The following is a 26,772-nucleotide window of genomic DNA, read 5'->3' as shown; positions in this document are numbered from 1 at the left end:
GATTTATCCCAGTAATCATCAATCGCAAAACATATATATATATATATATATATATATATATATATATATATATATATATATATATATATATATACAGTATATATATTTACAATATATATATTTACATATATGTGCCATGAAAACACACCCCACACCATCACACTGTAACACCTCCCTGTCTATGTCAGTATTCTCTATTATCATTAACCTATAATGACATCAGGTGTGTTATTCTATTTCTTCTTTATTAACTTAACCCCGTTACTTTGATTATTAAGTGGCTTAATAATAATACAAGGAGTTAACGCCAAATAAACAATTTATTTGTCTGTGTGTGTGTGTGTGTGTTGGTTCAGAGCAGAAACTGGGAGTCACAGGTTTACACTTCGTTACATTCCATGAGACATTAACCCCATACAATCCCACTAACCTAGTCAGTGCACTGATATCCCCAGTAAGCCTTATCATTGAAAGAGTAATTACATTAAGAGTTCACTTGTTTAGACTGTTTCCAACTTGCAGCTGCCCCTGATAATTATTTCTTAATTTTATTTAGAACTTTACAGCAAAACTGCCCCTTTAATAATTCTAAAATAAATTAAACAAAAGGCACTGCTCCTTAGAATCAGTCTATGTTTCCTATGCTTTACACAACAACACAAAATGTTTGCAAATAAGCATATAACTTTAAATAAAATCAGTTTAGTCTCTGTAATTTCACTAAGTCCAGAGTTAGCCTTCTTCCAGTGTAAGACGCGGTTAATTCGCAGTCACAACAGTCCATGAGCTCATTGAACGATTTAGTTTAAGGCCTTCTTAAATAAAGCAAACTGTCTCTCAACTCCTGGTTTACTTAGTTACCCGACTCCTTAAGCTGTAGCTCCTGGACTTCCCTGCCGGCTAACACTGTCACTGGAACCTTCCTAGCTTCTTTTGGGGTATCCGATAAACTTTAGCTGAGTTGGTTGGTTTCACCTGGTCTCTGTGACTAGCTCTCCTGCACTGCTCTGCACTGCTTGTCTGCTGAATCAGGAAGAGAGAGTGCACCCACACACACATTTCTTTTGTGCTGGTAAGAATGACCTCTGCACTCTAGGGGGTGGAGCTGGGAGGATCCTTAAAGGCACAGTCCCTTTCATTTTAAACACATAGTAATGCAGCTAATCTTTTAGCTACCGCTACAACACCACCACCACCAACCTGCAATGTTGACACGCGGCATGATGGATGCATGTACTCATGTGGTTTTCTCCATACCCTAGTCCTCCCATCAGCGTGAAACAGCAGGAACCAGGATTCATCAGACCAGCCAATGTTTTTCCAATCCTCCAGTGTCCAGTGTTTTCGTTCCTTAGCCCACTGCAACCGCAGTTTCTTGTGTTTTGCTGAAAGAAGTGGAACTCTGTTAGGTCGTCGGCTGCCATACCCCATTCGTGTCAAGGTACAGCGTTGCAGTTCTTAACACACTCAAACCGGTGCGCCTGGCACCTACTACCATACCCCGTTCAAAGGCACTTAAATCTTTTGTCTTGCCCATTTACCCTCTGAATGGCACACATACAGTACACAATCCATGTCTCAATTGTGTCAAGGCTTAAAAATCCTTCTTTAACCTGTCTCCCCTTCATCTACACTGATTGAAGTGGATTTAACAGGTTACATCAATAAGGGATCATAGCTTTCACCTGGATTCACTTTGTCAGTCTATTTCATGGAAAGAGCAGGTGTTCCTAATGTTTTGTACACTCAGTGTATATATATATATATATATATATATGTAACGTGTGACGTTATATGATCAAATAACGTCACACGTTGCATCACAAACACATTATCACCTGATTCTGTTGGCCAATAGCCAATCAAAGTCTGATTAATGTGGCAAGCGCTGGGCGTAGTAACTAGCTTGATCAAAAACTAAATTGAAATACTTACACGAAAATATAATAAATCAGTTTATGAATATTCAAAAGAAAACGATGTTTTGAAGTATACAAAAAGCCACATAGCAGAAGTGGGACAGATAAGGCAGAGGATGCATAGTGCTGCAAATACTGTTGCATTTGAGGTACATGTTTGCACTGACAGAATAAAAGAACATACTGAAAGTAAGCGACACATTAAACTAAAACAAGAAAGTGAATTGAGAGACAAGCAATCAATTTCTGCGGCTTTTACAAGCGCTTTAATAAAAGAGACCGCAGAATAACTGTGTTAATGAGTTTGTCAGAGCTCTGTGCTTTGCTGGACAGACACTGTTTCTTGCAGAGGGGTATGTATCGGTGACTGTGTGACAGTACCTTCCATCAGCTAAACACTGCCTAATGTCGACAATCTTATTCATAAATATTTGACAGAACATTTTAAAAAATGTAAAATAAACTCAGAAAAATTCCCAGGAAAAATGTGTTATGATAAAAACCAAAAATGTGGAACAGAGAATTGTGGGAGTCTGGAACCAACTCCCCAGTAATGTTGTTGAAGCTGACACCCTGGGATCCTTCAAGAAGCTGCTTGATGAGATTTTGGGATCAATAAGCTACTAACAACCAAACGAGCAAGATGGGCCGAATGGCCTCCTCTCGTTTGTAAACGTTCTTATGCTCTTAACAATACATATATAGTATGACTTTCGATTTTCAACACCCTAATTACAAAGCAAGACCTTAAGACTATATTTTAACTGTTGTGCTTTTGATTATCATTGGACTTCAGTGCATTATTAAGTTGAAGCTCTGAATTTATAGTTTTCCACCTTTCATGCATATATTAACAAATACAAAATGAACATGACTGTATAATAGTTTAATGCAGAGTAGTGGATCATTGTATTTTGAAGTGTACAAGTACTGTACCGGAAGTAGAAATGCATATTTACATTAATATTATAATAAGGATGCTGCAGATCATTTCAGATTCTTGCTGGACTGCTTAAAGGGGTTTTGTGGGGAGTGTTTTATTTATACTTGTAAGCACTTTTTATACAGCCTGCTGTATGAATTTTAGTTCAATAACTACATCTCCTCCCTTTTTGAACAAGCGTGAACAATGAATTGATGTAGGGGAAACCATGTGTAGTTTAGCAATGCTGTGACAAAATGCATGATTGTCTTTTAAGTCCTCAGTGCTTCCTGCTGTTTTGTTTAATGCATTTTCTGCTATCTTGCCATCTGGTGGCAGGACTAATGAAGTGCAGCTGATTTAATGCAGTCAGGAAAAACATGATTCCAAAGCTGCAACATTTTTATGTTTTCGCACTGCGACAGTATCGTGACAGGTAAACAGCTGTTTTTTGGCTACCATTGGAGAGAGAGAGAGAGATTCTTTTTTCTCTCTGCATGGTCATGGCGCTAAGTAAACTGTCCTTGGCTAAGACCCACCTTACATTCTGTCAAAATGTGCCTTAATGTTGCAGGTGATGAACACAAAGGACATGAGGGATCCTCTCTTACCCAGATGTTTAGGTTCTGTGGTGATGGGAGAACATCATATGTTGACCTGATGAAGAAACTGATCCTCCTCTGTTCCATTGTTCATGGGTCTTGCCAGCCGATCTTGCGTTGTTCCACACTCTCCCGTCTCATCCATTCTCCCTGCTTGGCCTGGGAAACGGCCTTTACTCACCACATCCTCTCCTCCTGCTTTTGCACCTTGTTGACTACCAGCTTCCTCCGTTGAGCTGGGGCTGCCTTGTGCCATGTAGGAGGAGCTGAACTGAGACCAAGACCCCCTCTTCCATGCTGAACTTGCCCCATGATATCACCGATTCAAAGGACAACCTTTGCATCTTCCACGGCTTTCTTTTCCACCCACTTCCAGTTTTCAACACAGGTGCTGCCTCCCTTACGCATTTGTCGCGTGACTCTACTAATGTAATTTCCAGTCGGACCTTGGCGCACTTAAACTCCTCGGTTAGAGCGGAGACTGGTAGCTGCAGTATTCCTTTACCATAAAGTCCCACTCTGCTGAGGCAGCGTGGAACTCCCAACCATTTCCTGACGTATTAGCTGAATAAAGCTTCCAGCTTCTCAACTGTTGTCAAAGAAACCTCGTACACAGTCAGTGGCCACAGCAACCTCGGCAGTAGACCACACTGAAAGCACCAGAGTTTTAGTTTGCCCAGTAAAGCGCAGCTGTCTATGCTCTTCAACCCTTCCACTGCTTGTTGTCTAACTTCTCCCACACAAACTGTGTATTTTAGATCCCGGTTGTACCATCTCCCAAGACTTTTCACTGGCTTCTCAAACACTGTCCCCATTAATGTAGAACCTTTTATATACTACTTTTACCTTTAATTATAGAGATGCTCCTTGATTTAGTGGGCTCGAATTGCATTCGTGCCCATTCAATGTTATTTTGCCCAATAACAGATTAGTGCAGGCTGCTGTTGTAGTCATGGTTGTCATGTCATCCATGTATGCTTGAATTGGTGGTAGTCGCATTCCAGAAGCCAAGCGCTCTCCTCCTACTACCCATTTAGATGCCCTAATAATTACTTCCATTGCTATGGTAAAAGCCAGTGGAGAAATGGTGCATCCTGCCATTATTCCAACTTCTAGGCATTGCCATGTAGTGCTGCATTCTGAAGTTGAAAAACTAAATTGCAAATCTCCAAAGTAGGCTTTCACTAAATTTGTTATTGTCATCGGTACAAGGAAAAACTCAAATGCTCCCCAAATAATTTCATGTGGCACTGAACCATATGCATTAGCCAAATCCAGCAATGTCACATGGAGCTCCTTCCTCTCCTTTTTAGCTGATTGAATTTTTGCCAGATCACATTGATGTGTTCTAAGCATCCTGGGAAACCTGGAATGCCCGCTTTTTGTACTGAAGTGTCAATGAAGCAGTTCTTTAATAGGTAAGTTGAGCAATAAAATTAGGATTTCATGGACATTTCGCTGACCTGTTTACATTTTAAATAAACCTAAGTAGATAATATTTCAGAACACTATAAAAGCCTAAAAATAGTGGCACTTGCTTCCTTACTAAAACAGAGTGCTGTCATTTGTTAATGGCAAGCATGCAACATCAGTTGCTGCAGACAATCTGTCTGTGTTGTGAAGACTTGCCCATACATTGAGGCTGCACGTTCTGCATCCACTGAATTGGTTGGAAGTGTAAGGCAAAGCTTTGCCAAGTTATACAGATGCGGAAATCGATTAGAAACAGTCCCAAAACTCGGTTACCCATGGGCATTCTTTAATAAAGGCTATATATGCAACATGTTCATTGTCATGTTGTTTGTCCCATCCAGGAATTGATTTTATTAGTACCAAGTCAAAAGAAAGAAAACGTGCCTATTCGGGTCTAAAATTCTAACTGCGTTTAAAAAGTAAGCAGCAGGTTGTTTGAAGCGAGGTGGCTCGGCTAGATCGTACCTGTAGTATGATACAACTGTATCGTACTACTTTTTGTCTGCGCTGACTTCCAAGTTTGTTTTCTGAAAGCTGTTGTTTTTTATGTTCTGTTTTGCGGCCTCTGTAGTAGCCTTTCGTTTAACTTGTCTAACCCCTGCTTCAAACTGATACTCCAGCGCTGTGCCGAACTGAATTCAAGCACAACTATGTCCCCATTAAGTATATGAGTAGAGGCATCTGAAACAATGAAGTTCGCCTTGACGCTCTTTCGACGCTAGCGCACCTTCCTCTGCCACTCAAAGCGCTCTGGTGTGCCTTGGTTTCATACGGCGCTCCAGCAGCGAACTGTACTTAATGCTAATGTACGCAAATGATATACTAAAAAGTATCGTGTGTCCCACAATGCTACACTGATCACCTGTTACCACCATAATCAATCATGGCAGCGCCCACCGTGGAGCAACCGGTTCTGAGTTACACATGTAATTAAGGATTTCATGAAGACATTTCTTGAATAGCTCTCTTCTTCTTTTCTTTCTCTCGAAGAATCTTCCAAATAATGATTCGCCGTGTGGTATCACTTGAATCCATATCTAACTCGCTATCTAGAACATGGAATGCTATGTGATAGAATGGGTAAATGTTTTCATTGGTACAATTGCACAATATCGATAACAAACGTAAACAGACACACACATTCACACTCACTCACTTCCTGGTTTTGTCATTATTCACTACGCTGCATTGTGGGAGATTGCTTTGGAATATGTGTGGCGCACTTCAGAATGAAATCAATTGGTTCATGGAATATAATGGAGTGCGGCTCCAAAGCAAATTTTATTTCAATTCAGTTCGGCACGCCGCTGGAGCATCAGTTTGAAACAGGGTTAAGGTACTATATATAAATTGTGAGAGTGTAGTCCTGCGGGGGTAAAAAAGGACTACATCTACCAGAAGTTCACAGGCTGAAAAGCCTTCATTGAGTTAATTGTTTAATTTAATTTGTTTAATTGTTTGATTAGTAATTATCCCCTGCACCTGGCTATCATTGTAAATTAGAGCCAGGTGCAGGGTATTTAAAGAAAGCAGCCAGTCTGTTTGGGGCTGCTGACGAAGGAAGAGCCCGGTCATGAACCGTAGAGAGAAAGGTATTTAAAAGGTAATCACACTTTGCAAACGTAGTACCGCAAAGTGTTTTGTTTGTGCATTTGTGAATTGTTTTTGTGTTTTATTTGTCAGGTAAACGGCTTCAGTGCAATGCACACAGGACGGCGAAGGAATAAAAAAAAGCCTATCTACAGAATTAAGATGCGTGGTTTACGATCGCTTGCAGTGTACAGTAGTTAATTTAACACTGGTGGTTTTCGGTTTTAAAATATAATTTTCTCCTGTCGTGTACCTTTCTGTCTGTATGTATTAAATATTCTCACCAAGCATGAAACAGAGGAGTGCAGAAATAAAGCAAATATATTACATTATACCTAAAGGCTCCGGGAGCAGTATTTGCATTATACAGAACGGTATTCTACTTTATTATTTTTATTTACCAGTCCGCAATGTGTTTAGCTGTAATTCGTTTAGTCTCTACTCTCTGCTTGAGTGAATGACTTGACAGTCTATTGTTTTTCAATCAGCCTTTTGAAAGGCTGGCGCCTGCTTGCCAGCTGCGCTTCTTTGGTCAGTCAATTAGTATCGGGACTAGTGAAAATAAATACCGGAGACCGTGGAGTTTTACAACGCAACAAAATATGAAATTGATGTTTTGATCAGATGGCACGGAAGTATTCCGTGAAAGCTGGCTCCCGACAGTGGACTGTTCAGGTGTTTTACAATGTATTGGGTACTTTACAAAGAATGCATGGAGCAGAATTTACCAAGGAGAGAATATATTTTACAGTTAGCACAGGAACTTCCCAAGAAGCATTTGGAACAGAGAGAAACTGCCAAGCGTGTACCCACAGCTGACGCTGGCAACCCCCGCTGAGAGAGAGATGCCAATGCAGGTTGGCAAGTGCAATAAAAAATAAAACTTCGAACAGCTGTGCCCTGTGCAGAAAGGCGGCGTGGAGAAGCGCATTATCTTACTTAAGGTAAAGGAATACCATTTTGTTGAAAAACAAGAAAAAAGAAAAATAAATTTGACTTTTTTTATCTACGTTGTTCAGTTGCTTTTGCTCATCTGATAATAACCCGATTGCTGTTGAAAAGTTAATGTATTGCTGTCGTTTCAGTTTTATAAATATGCATGTTGTAAACTGATGTCTGTTCAGATGTTTATTTACTTACATTTTCTTGTTTTGATTTGTAAAATAATATAAATATATATATATATATATTCGGTTTTCAGATGTTTATGTAACTGTGGCGGAGTGTCCCGCCCCTATTTATTATTATTTGTATTTTTGTTTGCGGCGCGGGTAAAAGCGCCGCGTCTTTTATTGTTATATTTAAAAACCCCGTGAGGATGCATGGCTGATCAGCTACTGATTATTTAACTAGCTGACAGTCATGCATCCTTACCAAACGCGTGCAGAATCTGGCCGAGGGATAATAAGATAATTACCAACTAGTTAATCCCTCGGCCAGAGTATATAAACCTGCAGCTCTCTGCACTTGTGGTTGGGTGTACAGAGGAGAGTACGGGGAGTGGAGAGAGCGAGCAACATTCGAAAAACAATTGCTAACTTGTTTGTTTGTTGATTCGTTTGGCCCTCGTGCCCTTTTGTTTTGTGTTTTGTTTAAATATTTTGTTTGTTAATAAATACGCTGAGTGCTACTGCACTCAGCTTCACCCGCCCATCCACTGTTTTGGTGTCAGTTACTTCCTGGTCCGTGACGTCATCCACCTCACCACTGCGAGCCAGACTGCCACATATGGTGTCCTGCGTGGGACAAACAACGCCTCCAACAGCCGGACCAGGAACAGCAAAGGAAGTTTTTTTTTGTGTTCGTTTTTTCAAATAGTGTTTTTTTGTGTTTGTAAAAAAAAAAAAAAAAAAAAAAAAATGGATAAAGTGGATGCCTACATGGAGAGGTGGCATGCGCATCAGAGGGAGTTAAAGGAAGGAGGGGCTACATGGTGCCTCGCCTGCCTGGAGTATGGGCACCTCCCTGAGGTGTGCCCATATGAAGACCCCCTCTTTGTGCAGGCCTTTGATCGAGGTGAGGTGGAGACTGCAGAGGAGTGGATCCACCTGAAGGCCATACCATCGCCGCAGGTGTATCAGGAAACCTGCCTCACCTGCCTCAAAGAGGAGGAGGAACCAGCCTAAATGAGGAAGGTGAGGAGAAGGAGGCAGAGAGGGGGAAAAGTGAGGAGGAAGCAGAGGGAGCCAAGGTGGTGCACCATGTGCATTGCCTATGGGCATGAGGACAAGGACTGCCCAGAGCAGGAGCCAGGGGATGAGGAGCCCGAACATCCTGCGCCTGAGTGGGAGGAGCCCGAACGTCCTGCGCCTGAGTGGGAGGAGCCCGAACGTCCTACGTCTGAGTGGGAGGAGCCCGAACGTCCTAAGCCCAAGAGGGGGGAGTCGGTGCGTCCACAGCCCAAAAGGGAGGAGTCGGTGCGTCCACAGCCCAAAAGGGAGGAGTCGGTGCGTCCACGGCCCGAAGAGAGGGAAGTCGGGGCTTCCACAGCCCTAGGACCCAAGCTGCAGTCCCAAGAGCCAGAAGGGGAGGAGTTACAGGCTCAACCCCCTGAATTTTTCTGGGGGGGGAGAAGGGCAGGATGCTGGTGTTCCCCAGCAGCCTCTATTTATGCTGCTGAAGGGAGCACGGCACACACCAGCCCAGCCGCCACAGCAGAGGGAGCCAGCACCGCCACAGCCTCCCTCTGAGTGGCCAGCATCCGCCCCATCGCCTCTGCCTCCACCACCACCAGGAGCAGAGCAGCAGGAGCTGCCTCTGTCTCCACCACCACCAGGAGCAGAGCAGCAGGAGCTTCTTCTGTCTCCACCATCACCAGGAGCAGAGCAGCAAGAGCTGCCTCTGCCTCCGCCACCTCCACCAGCAGAGGGTGAATGCCTGCTGGTTCCGCCTCCACCGTCGGGGGAGGACTGCTTGCCCCTCCCACCTCCACCAGCAGAGGGTGAATGCCTGCTGGTTCTGCCTCAACCACCGTGGGAGGACTGCTTGCCCCTCCCACCTCCACCAGCAGAGGGTGAATGCCTGCTGGTTCCGCCTCCACCGTCGTGGGAGGACTGCTTGCCCCTCCAACCTCCACCAGCAGAGGGTGAATGCCTGCTGGTTCTGCCTCAACCGCCGTGGGAGGACTGCTTGCCCCTCCCACCTCCACCAGCAGAGGGTGAATACCTGCTGGTTCCGCCTCAGCCGCCGTGGGAGGACTGCTTGCCACTCCCAGCTCCACCAGCAGAGGGTGAATACCTGCTGGTTCCGTCTCAGCCGCTGTGGGAGGACTGCTTTCCCCTCCCACCTCCACCAGCAGAGGGTGAATACCTGCTGGTTCCACATCCACCCAAGGATGCCTGCCTCGCATCGCCTGGGGCTGCCTGTTGCTCCGCATCACCTGGGGCTGCCTGTTGCTCCACATCGCCTGGAGAGCCACCAGCTACAGGGAACGAGGGAGAAGTGGAGCTCCCGCTGCCGCCTCCATGGCCAGGGGCTCCCCTCCCGAGTTCACCTCCCGAGGGTCCGCTGCTGCCGCTGCCGTTGCCTCCCGAGGGTCCGCTGCCGTCGCCTCCTGAGGGTCCGCTGCCACTGCCGTCGCCTCCCGAGGGTCCGCTGCCGCTGCCGTCGCCTCCCGAGGGTACGCTGCCGTCGCCTGGGGTCGCCAGGGATCCTGCTTCGCCTGGGGTCGCCAGGGATCCTGCTTCGCCTGGGGTCACTACACTATGGCCGGAGCCCTACGGAGGGGAACGGACGGCCATGAAGAAAGGGGGAGAGGTCCGGAGACCAGCTCCCCCAGCCGCACTTTCGCGGCCGGAGATCATGTGGTCGGAGCCCCACGGAGGGGAGCTGCCGGCCATGAAGAAAGGGGGGGAGGTCAGGAGACCAGCTACCCCAGCCACACTTTCGCGGCAGGAGATTGTGTGGTCAGAGCCCCACGGAGGGGAACTGCTGGCCGTGAAGAGGAGGGGGAAGGTCAGGAGACCAGCTCCCCCAGCCGCACTTTCGCGGCAGGATAGAGTGTGGAGGGAGCCCCGGAAGAGGGAGCTGCCGGCCACGGAAAAGGGGGGGGAGGTCAGGAGACCAGCTCCCCCAGCCGCACTTTCGCGGCAAGAAATACTGTGGCTGGAGCCCCGTGAAGGCAGCTACCAGTCATGAAGAAAGGGGGGGAGGTCAGGAGACCAGCTACCCCAGCAGCAATTTCGCTGCAGGAGAAAGGGTGGCCGGAGCCCCACGGAGGGGAGCGGCCGGCCATGAAGAAGGGGGGGCAGGTCTGGAGACCACCCCCAAAAATTTTTTGGCCAGAGGAGCCGGCCGGTGCGCGGGCCTTTGGAACGCTACGGCTGTTTGGGTGGGAGGAGGACATCCCACCGTGGCCGCCACCTTTGGTCCGTTGCTGCCCCTGTTCCTGTGCCGGGACTGCTAACCGGGACTTTGGGGACTAAGGGGGGAGGTGGCCGAAAAGGCCATGTGTGCTGCGCACAAGTGGGGGCATGTGTGGCAGAGTGTCCCGCCCCTATTTATTATTATTTGTATTTTTGTTTGCGGCGCGGGTAAAAGTGCCGCGTCTTTTATTGTTATATTTAAAAACCCAGTGAGGATGCGTGGCTGATCAGCTACTGATTATTTAACTAGCTGACAATCATGCATCCTTACCAAACGCGTGCAGACTCTGGCCGAGGGATAATAAGATAATTACCAACTAGTTAATCCCTCGGCCAGAGTATATAAACCTGCAGCTCTCTGCACTTGTGGTTGGGTGTACAGAGGAGAGTACGGGGAGCGGAGAGAGCGAGTCACATTTGAAAAGAACAATTGCTAAAACGTGCTGGATTCTCCAGCACGACACTTACTTGTTTGTTTGTTGATTCGTTTGGCCCTCGTGCCCTTTTGTTTTGTGTTTTGTGTTTTGTTTAAATATTTTGTTTGTTAATAAATACGCTGAGTGCTACTGCTTCACCCGCCCATCCACTGTTTTGGTGTCAGTTACTTCCTGGTCTGTGACGTCATCCACCTCACCACTGCGAGCCAGACTGTCACAGTAACATACTCAAAAAAAAAAACCTATTACATCTGACTGTTTTTCCGTTCGTTATACTATTTACAGTGTTTTGAATACAGCCGTCAGAAAGACTGCTGCGGGGCTTCTAGGTATGAGTATATCTCCGGTCTTTCTAGTGTTAAATTACTTGTTTTTTCTCTCTGTACTAGTCCGGTATGCATTGCTGAATTTCGCAGTGGCCCCTCAATTTCCTGATTTCCGCGAAATTGCGAATTATGTAGATCCCTGTGACAGAAATACAATGATTCTTGGTTGTAAGTCACCCTCCCGACCTGTGAGGGCGCTAAGCAGCGAGAACAGAGTTTCTTGGATGGGCTGGCCTGACAGTTCTTTCCCAGGGTTCAAGGGAAGTCGGCCAGCCAGGAAGGGGGTGAGACTCTGTTGCAATAACGCATTGACCCGGAAGGGAAATGATGTGGCAGCCGCAGATTGGAGAGGTGGTTGCACTCGTTTACCAAAGGGTCATGTGTGACAGCATAAAAGGGGACAGAGAATCGCAATCTGTTCCTTGGTTTTGGTTTGAGTTTTAAACCTGTAAGGACTGTGAGAGACCCCGTGAGAAATAACGTTTCATGAGTGTTTTGTTTGTTTGTCTGTAATTATCTTGTTTTGTAAATTACTAGATGGCTGACACGATTTCGGAAACAAGGGCCAGCACAAACCCGGAACAGCACTGCACGATTGTCACTAATAAACTGTATCACCCACCACGAGCACTACTGCACACACCCAGGACCGGTGACCGTGTTAGTATTATTGTGGGGCGGATATTTGTGTTTATTGTTTGGGACTGCAACCCATTGTTATTTACGCCGTGCGAAACACATTGTTGTGTATTGCCAGGGTCTTATTATTTGGTCACCAGACCTTGATACAATAAAATTCCTTTCCAACTGGATTATAACTCTCTTTGTCTGTTTTATCACACACTTCATCACTCCTGCACCTGTACCCACTTAACCACTCCCTAATTTAATCAAAGAGTAAATTATTAAAAAATATCCCATCTTGTAGGAATCCCATTTTTAATTAAAAAAAAGCAATTTAAACAGATAAAAAATATGGTCTTTATTTGTCCAAACAAGCCACAGATCAGTGCCATTTGTGTACTGTTGTTCTACCAAAACCCCTATGCACCTAAGCATAATATAAGAGTAATATGATTTTTGTCAGTCCAGTGGTAAGGCTGTCAGAAACTTGCTGCAGTACATACTGCAAGATCTCTTCTTTAGAAGTAACATCCTTCTCAGTTCAAAGACTGTCAGAGGCTGCTTCGTAACCAGAGCTGACATTCTACCAAGGTCAAACTTAGGTTTCAAGCTATAGCTGGCAGTATTTATATGACTGCTTGGTATTTCACTATTCAATCTCCAAATCTATGTTACACGGCAAACCAACAGAAAAAATGAAGGAGTCTCTTGTACTTCACCAGAATTTTTACATGAGCATCAGCATTGATGATGCAAAAAAAAACAACCGAGGACACGACCTTGGTGTCCTCATAGCTAGTTACAGCCATGGTCAAAGGCCATAGTTGTGGTCTGCTCTGTGGAGGTTTTCACAGCTGTTGAGGCTGGATGATTTGTATATTGATATCAATTTAACCTGCTGCCTTGTGGGATGCTATTCTTTATGGGTATTTTATAATACAGGAGAAGAAATGATATAAAAGCTTGATTTTAGTGATCTGAAAACATAGATGTGCAGCATTGCCACCTTATAGCAAAACAACAAATAATAAAGGAAACCACTTCACCTTTTATACAGGTTATGCTGTGTTTTCAAAATCAACTTGGAAAATGTTCAGTGATATGGAAATGCAGTCAAAATTAGGTTTATTGCAGTAGGAGCTACAGGTAAACACTTGCTACCAAGTAGTGCTACATGAACTGCATTGAATATTCTATTGATCATTGCTTCAGTTATTCAGATATTCAGATAAGTTACAGTGCTGACAACTAAAAGATATTATATAGTAACAACGCTAAGCACCTTGGCAAGTTGCCATAGAGATTTGCCCACTTCGTGTGAAATGGTGGCCATTTCGGCCATTGTACAAACATAAATAAAATAATAATTAAATGTTATTGGCTATTAGAAGAATTCAACTTTAAAACAACATTAGAAAATTGAAGAATTTCACAAAAACAGTTCATTTCCTAGACCCATATTGCCTTATGTTAGACAGTTCCATGACACTAATTAGGGTCTTGAGAGAAACACATGTTTTAGCAAACATGTATTTTCATTTTAGAACATGGTACTACTGTAGGTTAAATAAATCTGTTTGCAAGCTGTGCTTTTAGACTGTTTTGCACTTCCTGGGTCATTTCACCTGCAGGGTGAAACTGTCCCCATCCTCTTCATTGCCTTCTTTCCAATAAATAACCAATCAGGTGCTTCCTCTATTGACTGATATCGTTTCAGCCAGTAACATGCTTTGACCCACAAGATTCTGCTAAGGTGAAATGACCAAGAAAGTAAAGCAGTAACAGACTTCCTGGAAGACAAGGGAACCAATCTCTGATTGTCTTTTACCAGATATGTTTTCAAATTAATATGTGTTTGCTGTAACATGTATTTATTTAAAAACTGCCCATTTGAGATCTATGTAGCTTGTGCAAAATAGGTAACGTTTATGGAATGATCTTGTTCGGTTTAATTACTTTAACTGTTCTTTGTCTCGTACAGTTGTCGACATAAACTGTGGCAGACTGATTTACCAGCAACCAGCGTTGTCATCACCTTCCACAATGAGGCTCGATCTGCTTTGCTGCGTACTGTTGTCAGGTATCAATGTGAATATTCACTGTGTCTATAATAAATACACTGTCTAAAGCAGTATTGCATCTAACAGTTGTCTATTTTACTTTTATTCTAGTGTTCTTAAGAAAAGCCCAGCGCATCTTATCAAAGAAATTATATTAGTTGATGATTACAGTGACAACGGTTAGTTTAAAGAAGCACTTTCTTCATTTTAAATACATTGTTTTGGGTAAGGTTGAGTGATTTTAATATGTGTATGTTGTATTATTTTGCAGCTGAAGATGGTGCTTTGTTGGCAAAGATAGAAAAAGTGCGGATACTCAGAAATGATCGACGGGAAGGTAAATTGAGTTATTCGATATCTAGCCTTATCTGAGGCTAGGCATGAAATGTTTGAATCCGAGTCAAATGCACTCAGTCTTGTGCATGCTGGAGTATACTGTATATACACAAAATGGATAATGCCATTCCCCTGTTGGCATGCGACAATGGCTATATTTTAAACGACTTTTGGCACCAGAATGAAACGTTCTTTTTCTAGATTTGTGATGTCACTATAATGCCATAATGCACATAGAAGTTTGTTGTAAACCCTTGTCAAAATAAAAAGACAGCGTCAAGGTTGTTTTTTTTCTTCAGGAATAACAGTGCCAGTCATGGTGTGCTACCTCCTCTTTTCATTGTAAATGTAGCCTGTGGTAGGTACTGAATTCTGAGCACCGGTACATGTCTATTAGTCACACTGGCTGTGTTTACAACATTGCATTGAAGAAATTACTGAATTACTGAGGTGTTGGTTTTGTCCATAGTGTAATTATTATTTTTTTATTTTTTATTAATGAGTAGGCTGTCTGTCTTAATGGAATAAACAGGGATAAGAGATGTCCATAGACCTGGTCATGTCATATTATTATATTTTTTTCTGAAAAGAAACACTTTCAGTGCTTTTAATTTTTATTTTTTTTAAATAAACAATTAAATATGTCATTAATTTTTTTTGAAGGGTGCTTCATTTTTTAACTGTCTGATATCCTATTCTATATGTTTTGTATAATTCTCTCCTGTTTCTGCGTATATCATTATTTGCCAACATTGCTTTTGAAAGACTGATTGGTAGAAATGAGGTGGGGAAGCATATTGCCACTGCTCAATGCATCACTGCTCAATACATCACTGCTCAATGCATCACAAATGGATTTTAGTACATAGCACATTGCCATATGATTCCCCACCTCACTTTACCACAGTCAGCATTGAGGAGACTTTTCAGAAGCCATTTTTGTTAGCCCTAAAATCTGGTTGGCCTCCATTTGGTTTCTTTATCAGCAATGTTACATTGCTGAGCCCAAAGTGGACAACTCTCTTTAAAATAACCCTTTTATATATTTATCTATCTGACTGTAATAAACTTTGTTCTTTCTGACAGGTTTGATGCGATCTCGCGTGAGGGGTGCAGATGCTGCAGTAGCCAAGGTGTTAACATTCCTTGACAGCCACTGTGAATGCAATGAACACTGGTTGGAGCCATTGCTAGAGAGGGTAGCAGAGGTCAGCAACTGTTATTTCTCTTGGCTTTGAAACACTTCTCCCACATCTACTCATATAGTGACATCACAAGATTCCAAGCTATTAAATGGCAGTTTAAATCTCATCATTAAGTCTGTGGTCATAGAGACCACAGTTTAACCCTTTACTGCAATTGAATTTCAGGCTATTGGAGAACATGCCTCTTAATTATAGACCCCACAGGACTTCTCAACAGTGTGCGTACAACCAAAGTTAAACAAAACAAACAAACAAACAAACTGTAACTATGAAACTGAGTGACCAATTAACTACAAAAAATCCCAAAGTAGTAAGCAGACATGCCGATTTGGATGAAAAACAATTAAATGAAATGGAAAAAAAAAAAAAAAATCACTGTTTTTATATTCAGTCACCCTGACTTTGTCACTTAAAATAATGTATTTTTAGCGGTTTGTAAATGCTACAGGACACAAAAGACACTTCTGCACATTATCCACCCCTCTCAGACACATTCCTTGAAAAATTACTGAAATCGAGACGTTGTTGTGTTTATTTTTATTCCTCCCGTCTGTTCTGCTCAAACAGTGTCTGCACTGTCAGTGACTGGAAAAAAAATAACTCGGTGCCGTCTCAACTCCGCCCCCTGGTGTATCTTCCACAATATCAAAAATACAGATGTACTTTCTTTTGCATGTTGCAATAACATTAATTTACTCAGCTTAACTGTGTTTAGTTCAAAGTTCTAAACTACTTTTATAACTACTTTATTGGTGTAAGGATAATAATATTTTGCCCTAAACATGATTTATGCTTTTTTTTCTTCAAATCCAGTGTTTGACCTGGATTATGAATGCAATAAGACCCTTCAGGGCGTCCCGTATACGTTGAATATACAGACTTCTTGGGGGCTGGAGGCACTCGTCTCGTGCGTCACAGTGGCCCGAGGTGACCGTTTATTTGACGTATACAGATGCCCTGTTGGGCCTTATTGCATACATATAGTAAAACAAAAAAAGCAAGTACAATTCTTTTGACAGACGTGTCAACTTGAAGTCTTTATCAATGTCTGCAGTGGTGAAATGAGATTTAGTTACTAATCCTATACCATTTGGTTGGCTCCCATTTAGGAGACTATTAACATGTAGAGATGATGTGCACGTATTTAAATATGGAGAAGAGAAAGTAGAATTCAGTAGTAAGAAAGAGAAGACAAAGATACAGCAAGTCAAATTCCGTTTATATTATATAGGTAATGTGAGTTATGTAACATTTTCTTGTATGCTGGTGTTGTTCCTTTATTAATTGTGCTATGAGCTGCGCTTTTTTCTTTTCTTGCAGCATTTTGGTAAAAAAAAAAAAAAAAAGATTTAAAAGATTGTTTTGAGTACAGCTCTGGCCAAACATTTTGCAACATTCTTAACTCATTTTGCTTCATAAAGTTGAATGAAACCTGCTGAATAATGTTACGTTAACATACTGAATTACATACTGCTTTGTAGTTTTCCATATACTTAATGGAAAAACTAACAAATTGATAAATTTGACATTTTGAAATCTAACGTGAAATACTGTACTGCTATTATGGCTTCTGGTAGACTTTTGCAATATTTTGTAGTTTCTTTGATTACATGATGTTAAATAAAAAATCATGCTCATATAGTTTTTAATTGTCTCAATTTTAGGATTTAGGTGATGCAAAACTTTTGGCCATAGCTGTATTTTGCCAATGTGTGTATTCACATATAATCTTCCAAATTAGCTTTAGGAAGGCATGTCACTATGCAAATAGATGACAGATCAGGAACTGCTTCCTGCTTGGCACACGTAGGATTTGCTCTGTTACAACACTAGAACAAAGGTTAGATCTTGGATTCCTGTCAGGCATTCAGGTTATAATTGTTGCGGGAAATTAAAATAAGATAGAAAGGTTTGTTGAGGTAGGTCAACAGAACAGAATTTCAACTGTACTGTTTAAACATGAACATATCCATTCCTCAAACACTGAATCTATAAAAACGTGTTACATTTTTTTTTTTAAATCCAAAGGGGCTAGGTGACGCAGTTTGTAAACTAACTAGCATCTCATGCTTTTTACCTCTAGAGACCTGGCTTTGAATCCAGATCAGGCCACAAGTTGTGTGGCTTCAGTTTAGCCCTTAGTACTCTGTGGTCCCCAACGTACAATTGTCAATCTGTTGTGCTCAGTGAGCTATGATGAGCTATGATAGCCATTGCCATTGTCCCTCAACTTTCATGAGCACTTAATTCAAATGCACAAAAAAATGCCACAACACTAATTATTCATTTCGCGATTTACTTCCTGTATTACAGGTAATCCTTGCTGACGTGTGCAGGATAGAACATGAGTGTAAATCTGTGGGGGGTCGTATTACCTGTAGCACAGGAAATATTTTTGCAAGCAATTAAAGTATTGTAAACAAATCCACAACAAACTAACAAAGGACTTGAATGCTGTTATGTTTATGAGAAGTAAAAATTGCTTTTAAGTAATTGATTACGCTTTTTATAGTCTTAACAGTATTACACAGCCTGTATGGCTTTAGAAGTGCTTATTTGTTTGAAAGAAATGTATACTAGAATAGACCATGGATTCTCATTTCAGGTGGGCATCCCTAAAGCTGGATTGGATGGAGACACACTGAGGTCAAGTGGGTGAGCTGGGATGTGAGCCATCTCTGGCTCCCAGTCCTCTGCTCCATCCGTCAGTCTACACTGCCTTGTCTATTATAACAGCAGTTATTCATTTACTTTCATCTCCTTTTCCAGGATAAAACGAGAGTTGTATCTCCTATCATCGATGTTATAAATATGGATAATTTCCAGTATGTAGGTGCCTCAGCAGACCTAAAAGGCGGTATGTAATTCAAACTTCCAATAACTTGATTTTTATTAGACACAAGGGACTTCTGGAAAAAGTCAGTTGTTTATAGTTCACGCAAAACATCTATAACCTTGATAGTGTGGTTTATGGACCACCATTCCATGTCCCATAGAAAATGTTTTATGACCCCCCTCACCCCCATAGAAAATGTTTTATGACCCCCCTCGCCCCCATAGAAAATGACCCGCCCCCCCTGCCCCGCCCTACAGTATTACTGGTATAGAGGTAAAACTACCTCTTTAAAGTCACAGGTTTTCCTGATTTTGTGTTTATTTTTCTAGCAACTTCTAGAGGCAGGGTGGTTGAAGCATTTCTGAGCTCACCCCCATTATCTATAATTTTTATAGTTTTATAGTGTATGGGTTTACTAATCTAATCTCTAATCTCAATGCTGAAACAAATGCCACGTTCCCATCTGCCACCTGAACTAATTTAAATAAGATTAAAAAGGGGTGCTTTCGGTCAGACCCAGTTAGAATTGCAGCCTGGCAGAAATCGGTCTAAGTAGCTTAGATATAGAAAGTGTAAGACTGATTTTCACCCAAAATTTGGCGTCAAGTTTTCGTGCCATGCAGGGCTGTCTGTTTAATGTGTGTAGTACAGATGCAGGTTAACTTCACCAGCTTTACACAGTCACTAATTATTAGCATTCACTTCAAATAGAAGCTTGTGAGCTGCTTTCCTTTTTTCCCCCCCAATATTAATCCTGGTATTTCCTGGAAGCCTGGGAAATGTAATTATTTGCATTTGTTTGCAGCAATAAATGCCAAGGAAATTTTATATAAAATAAATTACTGGTATAACCTAATTTTAAATACTTTTAAACATATTTTGAAAATAACTTTGACACAGGGAAGGAGTGAAAAAGGTACTGAAGCCATTTTAACAAGGGATGTGAACCTGCCATGTTATACGCTGGATATTTAATATGGAGGATAACTTTGTTGTGATTTATGGAGGATAACTTTGCTGAGATTTAATAATTTTGTTACCAGTTTGACAAATAATGCTATTTCCAGTCCAACCATTGTAAATCTTGTCGATCTGTCCTGCTGTGTTTTTTATTAATGACTTTATTAGGTGATAATCTATTTCATTAATCAAAAAGGTCCCTCAGATTTAACTTAAGGGGCTGATAACTGTAGAAAAAGATACACAACTTCAGTTTTCCTCACCCGTTTAACACACTTATGCATTACCAGGACCTCTTGCCGTTTTGTAAATAAATATTTTATCTAAGCATCTGAGACGCAATTTAGTAGATGTGCAACCTTAGCTGACTGGTTCAAACGTACACTGTCAAGAATAAGTAGTGTCTGCCACATAGCAATTCCATCAGCTGCACTTCACCACTCCAGCAAAACATGTACCAGAGTAAATGAACTGTAGTGCTTTCGCTTGGACTTCAGTGCATAATAATTGTACTACATTAATGAATAATAGAGATGGAGAAATGATCACCCACACTGCTTGCTTCTGTGTGCTTCTCACTCTTGTGTAAGTGCTCTTCCCTTATTAAAGGTACACTCCCCTATTAAAGGGTTCCTCACAGTGGTGGATTATTGGATATTCAATAATAGACATTTATGGCTTCTCCCCAAATTAGCATGTATAATTGAAGTCCTGCTGTAAACGAGTCCCACAATACACTTCTAAAGTAAGAGAATTGACTTTACTATACATCTCATGGAAATTACACACAGGTGTAAGATTGTACAACATTGAATCCAAATATTTAAAAATGACAAACCCAGGCTATAGCATCCCTGGCTGCACTTTACCTCCAGGGGTTCAGTACAGGTAGTTTGGTAAAATCAGTTGCCTCGGACTGGAGGGTGAAAAGAAGAGAATGGCTTGACAGTGGAAATGAAGGTTCCCTTTCAAGTCGAAGATGACCACCAAATGATACTTTTGCCTGCCTTTGGTAGGTATTTCTGAGCATTATATGTCAAAGCTGCCGACAGGCCCTTCTGCGGAGTGATGTCCTGGGTCCCGCCTCCCTGCGCAGAATGCTCAGTCTCTTTCTGCCTCCCACTTCGGATAAGGTATGGTATACTAACCCTTAGTTTTGTCGTGCCTTTTTCAAAAAGAGCTCTCACTCTGAGTTGGCCTGTATTTCCCCTGCGATAAACTCGCTGGAGGTTGGCATAGCCACTTCCGTGGAATCAGTCGCTCCACTATCTGAGTTTCCTCCTTCTTTCTTCTCGGTCTGCTTCACTTGCCTTGCAAACCACTATTAACAGCTTAATTGTATTTTCATAGCTGTATTCTGCTATTTGAAAAAAAAAAAAAAAGAGAGGGAAGGTATCTGCGTTGATCCTCCATCGGGGCTCAGCTTACCGTGACCCCGCTGTAGAGCTAGTCCGCTCACTTTGTGTGCCGTTGAAAAAAAAAGAAAAAAAGGGGGGTTTATTATTGTTGTCTTGTACACTGTACAGTACTCTTTACTGTTACCAGCGTGTGTCAACCTAGTTCGTCTACCCTGTTGTGTGTTTTTTGTAACTGCTTCCTCTACCGGGTCTCACTCTTAAGCGGCCCCGCTGTTGAGTTGACCTCGGTACTTCGGGTCGGGTACTTCTGCAGCATTTCAGCCTCGTACCCTGCGTAAGAGGCTTGAAAGAGCATCCGGGTTGCCCCACACCTCGCCCAGGTAGGGCCAAGCCATCAGCAGCCGGGGTAGCCCCAGTATCCACTCTCCTCCAGCTGTCACAGAGCCCGTCCATGCCCTTTGCTCAGCCGCAGAGGCCATGCCAGTCCAGCCGCTCTCCTTCTCCAGAGCAAGGCGCAAGGCGAGTCAAGCACTTGCGCCAGGAGAGGGACATCAAGGCGCAGATGGCCCAGGTCTTGGAGCTTTTGGCCAGGCAGCAGGCCCCTAACCCTGCTCCAATCACGGCACCCGCACTAGACGTAGCCCCTCCTCTCCCGATGGAGACGCGGGTGAGCCAGAACCAGTGCTGGAGATAGCTGAGGAAGATGAGGACGCTGTTTCGTTGGCGCCCTCGTGGGATGGTGACTTCCTCACTGAGGAAAGGGACACAATGGGCCTCAGCTCTGAGATATCCTCGGACGCTGGCTTTCCCAAACTCTCGAGGTCAACCTTCCTGTGCATTCCCTGGAAGGCAGCGGCTGAATAGCGCCGGTCTGTATTTAGGATGCAGGCTGCGGCTCCGCACCCTCAGCCTTTCCCTATGTTCCCTGACTTCCTCGAGGAGGTGCGCACCTCCTGGGAACACCCAGCCTCAGCGCCTAGTGTGCTGAAACAGGCTTCTCCACTAGCCTCCTTGGAGAATGCAGAGAAGCTAGGCCTGGCAGGCTTCCCCTGTGGACTCCACCATCACAGCTTTGGTTAAGGCTCTGCCGGTGGGTGGCTTACCCAAGGACCCTGCTTGCCCTAATCTGCAATGCAGGGTCACTGAGGTCCACTTAAAGAGGGCTTATGCGGCAGGTGCACAAGTCACTCGCCTTGCCAATATAGCGAGCCCGCTGATGGCATACCTGGATGGTATGATCTAGTCGTCGCCACTCCCACTGCCACTAGCGTCTGAGTTATGCTTAGTGACCAATTCTCTGCTCCAGGTCTCCAGATTCCAAGGGCAAGCCCTGGGCTGGAATCTGGCCAGTCTCATTGTGGCTCGCAGACAGCTCTGGCTGTCCGAGGCAAGGGTCCCAGATGTTGATAAATCAGCGCTCCTAGATGCGCCGATTTCACCAGGCCATACTTTCGGTCCGGCAGTGGATGAACATGAAGCATTTACAAACGAGAGGAGGCCATTCAGCCCATCTTGCTTGTTTGGTTGTTAGTAGCTTATTGATCCCAGAATCTCATCAAGCACCTTCTTGAAGGATCCCAGGGTAGCTTCAGCAACATTACTGGGGAGTTGGTTCCAGAACCTCACAATTCTCTGTGTAAAACAGTGTCTCCTATTTTCTGTTCTGAATGCCCCTTTATCTAATCTCTATTTGTGACCCCTGGTCCTTGTTTCTTTTTTCAGGTCAAAAAAGTCCCCTGGGTCGACATTGTCTATACCTTTTAGGGTTTTGAATGTTTGAATCTGATCGCCGCGTAGTCTTCTTTGTTCAAGACTGAATAGATTAAATTATTTTAGCCTGTCTTCATAAGACTTGCCTTTTGAACCCGGGATAATTCTGGTTGCACATCTTTGCACTCTTTCTAGAGCAGCAATATCCTTTTTGTAACGAGGTGACCAGAACTGAACACAATATTCTAGGTGAGGTCTTACTAATGCATTGTAAAGTTTTAACATTACTTCCCTTGATTTAAATTCAACACTTCTCACAGTATATCCGAGCATCTTGTTGGCATCTTGTTGGCTTCCCCACATTGTCTAGATAAAGACATTTCTGAGTCAACATAAACTCCTAGGTCTTTTTCATAGTTCTCTTCTGCAATTTCAATATCTCTCGTATGATATTTCTAATGCACATTTTTATTGCCTGAGTGCAACACTTTACACTTTTCTCTATTAAATGTAATTTGCCATGTGTCTGCCCAGTTCTGAATGCTGTCTAGATCATTTTGAATGACCTTTGCTGCTGCAACAGTGTTTGCCACTCCTCCTATTTTTGTGTCGTCTGCAAATGTAACAAGTTTGATTACTATACCATAATCTAAATCGTTAATGTAAATTAGGAATAGCAGAGGACCTAATACTGATCCCTGTGGTACACCACTGGTTACCTTGCTCCATTTTGAGGTTTCTCCTCTAATCAGTACTTTATGTTTTCTACATGTTAACCACTCCATGTGCATGCAGTTCCTTGAATCCCTACTGTGTTCAGTTTGAGAATTAATCTTTTATGCAGGACTTTGTCAGAATCTTTCTGGAAATCTAAATAAACCATGTCGTATCCTTTGCAATTATCCATTGTCAATGTTGCATCCTCAAAATAGTCAAGCAGGTTAGTTAGACATGATCTCCCTTTCCTAAAACCATGCTGACTGTCTCCCAGGATATTGTTACCATATAGGTAGTTTTCCATTTTAGATCTTATTATAGTTTCCATAAGTTTACATATAATAGAAGTCAGGCTTATTGGTCTGTAGTTACCTGGTTCGGTTTTGTCTCCCTTTTTGTGGATCGGTATTACGTTTGCAATTTTCCAGTCTGTCGGTACAGCCCCTGTGTCAAGAGACTGTTGCATGATCTTGGTTAGCGGTTTGTAAATAACTTCTTTCATTTCTTTGAGTACTATTGGGAGGATCTCATCTGGCCCAGGGGATTTGTTTATTTTAAGAGCTCCTAGTCCCTTTAACACTTCTGCCTCAGTTATGCTATGCAGTGTTATTTAAAACTGGATAGGAACAAGTCGACGTGGGGCATGTTGTCCGTGTCCTCCTTTGTAAAAACCTGTGAAAAGTAATCATTTAATATATTTGTTATTTTTTTTCTTCGTCTATGATTTTGCCATTTGTGTTTCTTAGACATTTAACCTCCTCTTTGAATGTTCTTTGCTGTTATAATATTGGAAAAACATTTTGGAATTGGTTGAGCTGCTGGAAACCAGCTAGGACACAGCAGGTGACACTCATGGTCCCAGTCCCCACAGCTCCTGTAGGTGACCTGAGGCACCGCCTACAGTCTGCAGCGGCAGCAGGCAACCAAGCCTTCCTGCAGGGACATGGGAATGCAGGACGCAGAGCCCCCACGCAGCAGCGTTCCTAGCAGCAATTTCAAGCCCATTGTAGGCAACCGCAGCAGCCCCAACAGGGGCCCTGAAGGCTTGCGGCCTCAGACCCCCCGCTTCTCTCTACGCCAGCTGCAGTACTGGCACATTTGCACCTCAGACATTTGGGTGCTCGCCACCGTGCAAACTGGTTACGGTCTCCAGTTCAGCATGGGACCTCCTTTTCAAGGGGTCACAGAAACATCTGTGACAGACCCTCTCCAGGCCTCGGTACTCCGTCAGGAAGTGGCCACCTTGCTGAGCAAGCAGGCCATCCATCTCGTACACCCCATATCCCATAGGGAGGGGTTCTACTCAAGATACTTCCTAGTACCCAAGAAGGACAGCGGCTTTTGCCCCATCCCAGATCTGAGACACTTCAATACATTGTTGAAGGAGAGGAGATTCCAAATGCTGACTCACCGTCACATCCTCCAGTCGATCCGGCCAGCCAGTGGACTTACGGGACGCGTATCTTCACGTTCCCGTTTGTCCAGCGCACATGAAATACCTCTGCTTCGCCTTCCTGAGAAGCGTGTACGAGTTTTCAGTGCTGCCATTTGGCCTTTCCCTAGCCCCCCGCACTTTTTCAAAGTGCGTAGATGCCATCCTGGCCCCCTTACGCCTGCAAGGGATCAGAGGTGAAGGTGTACCTGGCAGCCATATCTGCATGCCATGCCCCGGTGGACTCTGTTTCACCATGCGCACATTTTTGGGCGACCCAGTTTCTAAAGGGTGCCCGATGTTTGCACCCTCCTAGGAGGGATGCTCTCCCAGAGTGGAGTCTTAACGTCGTGCTGGAGTCTCTCACAAAGGCCTATATTTGAGCCCATATACTCCATTGAGTTGAAGTATCTGTAAATAAAGACAGCCTTCCTCTTAGCCATCACCTCCTCAAAGCAGGTTAGTGAACCAATCTGTTTAGTTGGAGCGGTTCCATCCACCTCCCTTTGTTACGGAGGAAGATAGGCGTTTAAATTCCCTCTGCCCAGTGTGGGCATTGAGATGTTACATTGAAAAGACAAGAGCTTTGCGTCATTCTGACCAGCTCTTTGTCTGTCACGGTATACAGACCCTGGGACAGGCCCTCTCCAAGCAGCGACTGTCACACTGGATTGCAGACACAGTCTCGACTGCATGTGATAATGCCAGCTTACCCCCACCTGAGTGGGTAGCTGCGCACACTACTAGAGGGGTGGCCACATCTTGGGCACTCTTTAGAGGAGCCTCACTGTCTGAGATTTGTACTGCGGCTAGCTGGACAATGCCGAATACCTTTACCAGGCTCTACCACGTTAATGTGGTAGATCCCTCAGTGCCTTCAATGGGCACAAGGGTCCTTGAGGTTACACACTCCCACTGCTGACCTTATCGGTTATGTGTGGTTGAGATATCCCTCATTAGCTGTCTGCTCATACTCCCTTGTGACGGCTTTGGTATACTTTCCCAAAAGTACTGTTGGTGGTTGTCTTCGACTTGAAAGGGAACGTTAGGTTACGGATGTAACCCTGGTTCCCTGAAAGAGAAGACGACCACCAACCAGTTTCAGTCGCTTACGCGGCTTCAAGGCAAAAAGAGGACGAGCATTTTGCGAAGTGACTATTTGATCCCTCGGGAGGCGGGACCCAGGACCTATCGGCAGCTTTGACATAAAATGCTCCAAAATACCTACCATACCTAATATACTAAATGAATAAATAAATAAATGTGTACATTTAAATTGCTATTAGCTTCTTGTTGGGTCCTTGTTTGATGCTTTACAGCAGGGTAGGTGACCTGGGCCTGGAGGGCTATTCTATTACAGGTTAGTAGGAATTTCAATGATTAACAGAGCAATAACCACAGCTTTCATACCATTAGCATAACAGCATCATCACAGAATGTGTATTTGACAGCTCTTGCTAATTACTGTCACTATACAGCTGATCCAATGATTTTTTTTTATTTTTTTTCCTGATAGGGTTTGACTGGAACCTTGTGTTTAAATGGGATTACATGACTCCTGAACAAAGAAGAGTGCGTCAGGGAAATCCAATTGCACCAATAAAGTAAGCAGCCCTGAATGTTCTGTTACATGCAAGAAATGTAGAGAAATGAGCCAATATCATATTCAAAGCCATTGGTACCTAAACTTCTCATGTTACCAAAGTCCTCTAACTATGAGTAGCTTTAGGGTACATAATTAGAGCAGAAGCCTGTTCAAGTAAAAAGTACTGTGTCCTGTGTAGTAGGCCTCCTAACAACATCTCTACACGTATTGCTATATTGTATTTGTCTAATAACAAATTAAATGTTTGTCACATTTAAATAAAATTGCTGAAGAAATGTATTTTTATTTAAAAATA

General features: G+C 43.3%; 1 protein-coding gene across 1 annotated transcript in view; it reads left to right on the top strand.

The window, feature by feature from the left end:
- The window catches only part of galnt2 (UDP-N-acetyl-alpha-D-galactosamine:polypeptide N-acetylgalactosaminyltransferase 2), a 140,142-nt gene that overhangs the window by 65,613 nt on the left and 47,757 nt on the right, over positions 1-26,772 (top strand). Inside the window, exons 4-9 of the mRNA XM_034921702.2 lie at positions 14,239-14,337; positions 14,429-14,496; positions 14,589-14,654; positions 15,740-15,861; positions 18,628-18,715; positions 26,388-26,475. Coding sequence (XP_034777593.2) covers positions 14,239-14,337; positions 14,429-14,496; positions 14,589-14,654; positions 15,740-15,861; positions 18,628-18,715; positions 26,388-26,475 — 531 coding nt within the window. The remainder of the gene's footprint in view (positions 1-14,238; positions 14,338-14,428; positions 14,497-14,588; positions 14,655-15,739; positions 15,862-18,627; positions 18,716-26,387; positions 26,476-26,772) is intronic.

Source organism: Acipenser ruthenus, chromosome 6 (genome assembly GCF_902713425.1).
Source record: "Acipenser ruthenus chromosome 6, fAciRut3.2 maternal haplotype, whole genome shotgun sequence".
In the NCBI taxonomy this organism is placed as follows: Eukaryota; Metazoa; Chordata; class Actinopteri; order Acipenseriformes; family Acipenseridae; genus Acipenser; species Acipenser ruthenus.
Note: the sequence above shows the minus strand (reverse complement) of the source record. Positions and strands in the feature narration are given on the sequence as shown.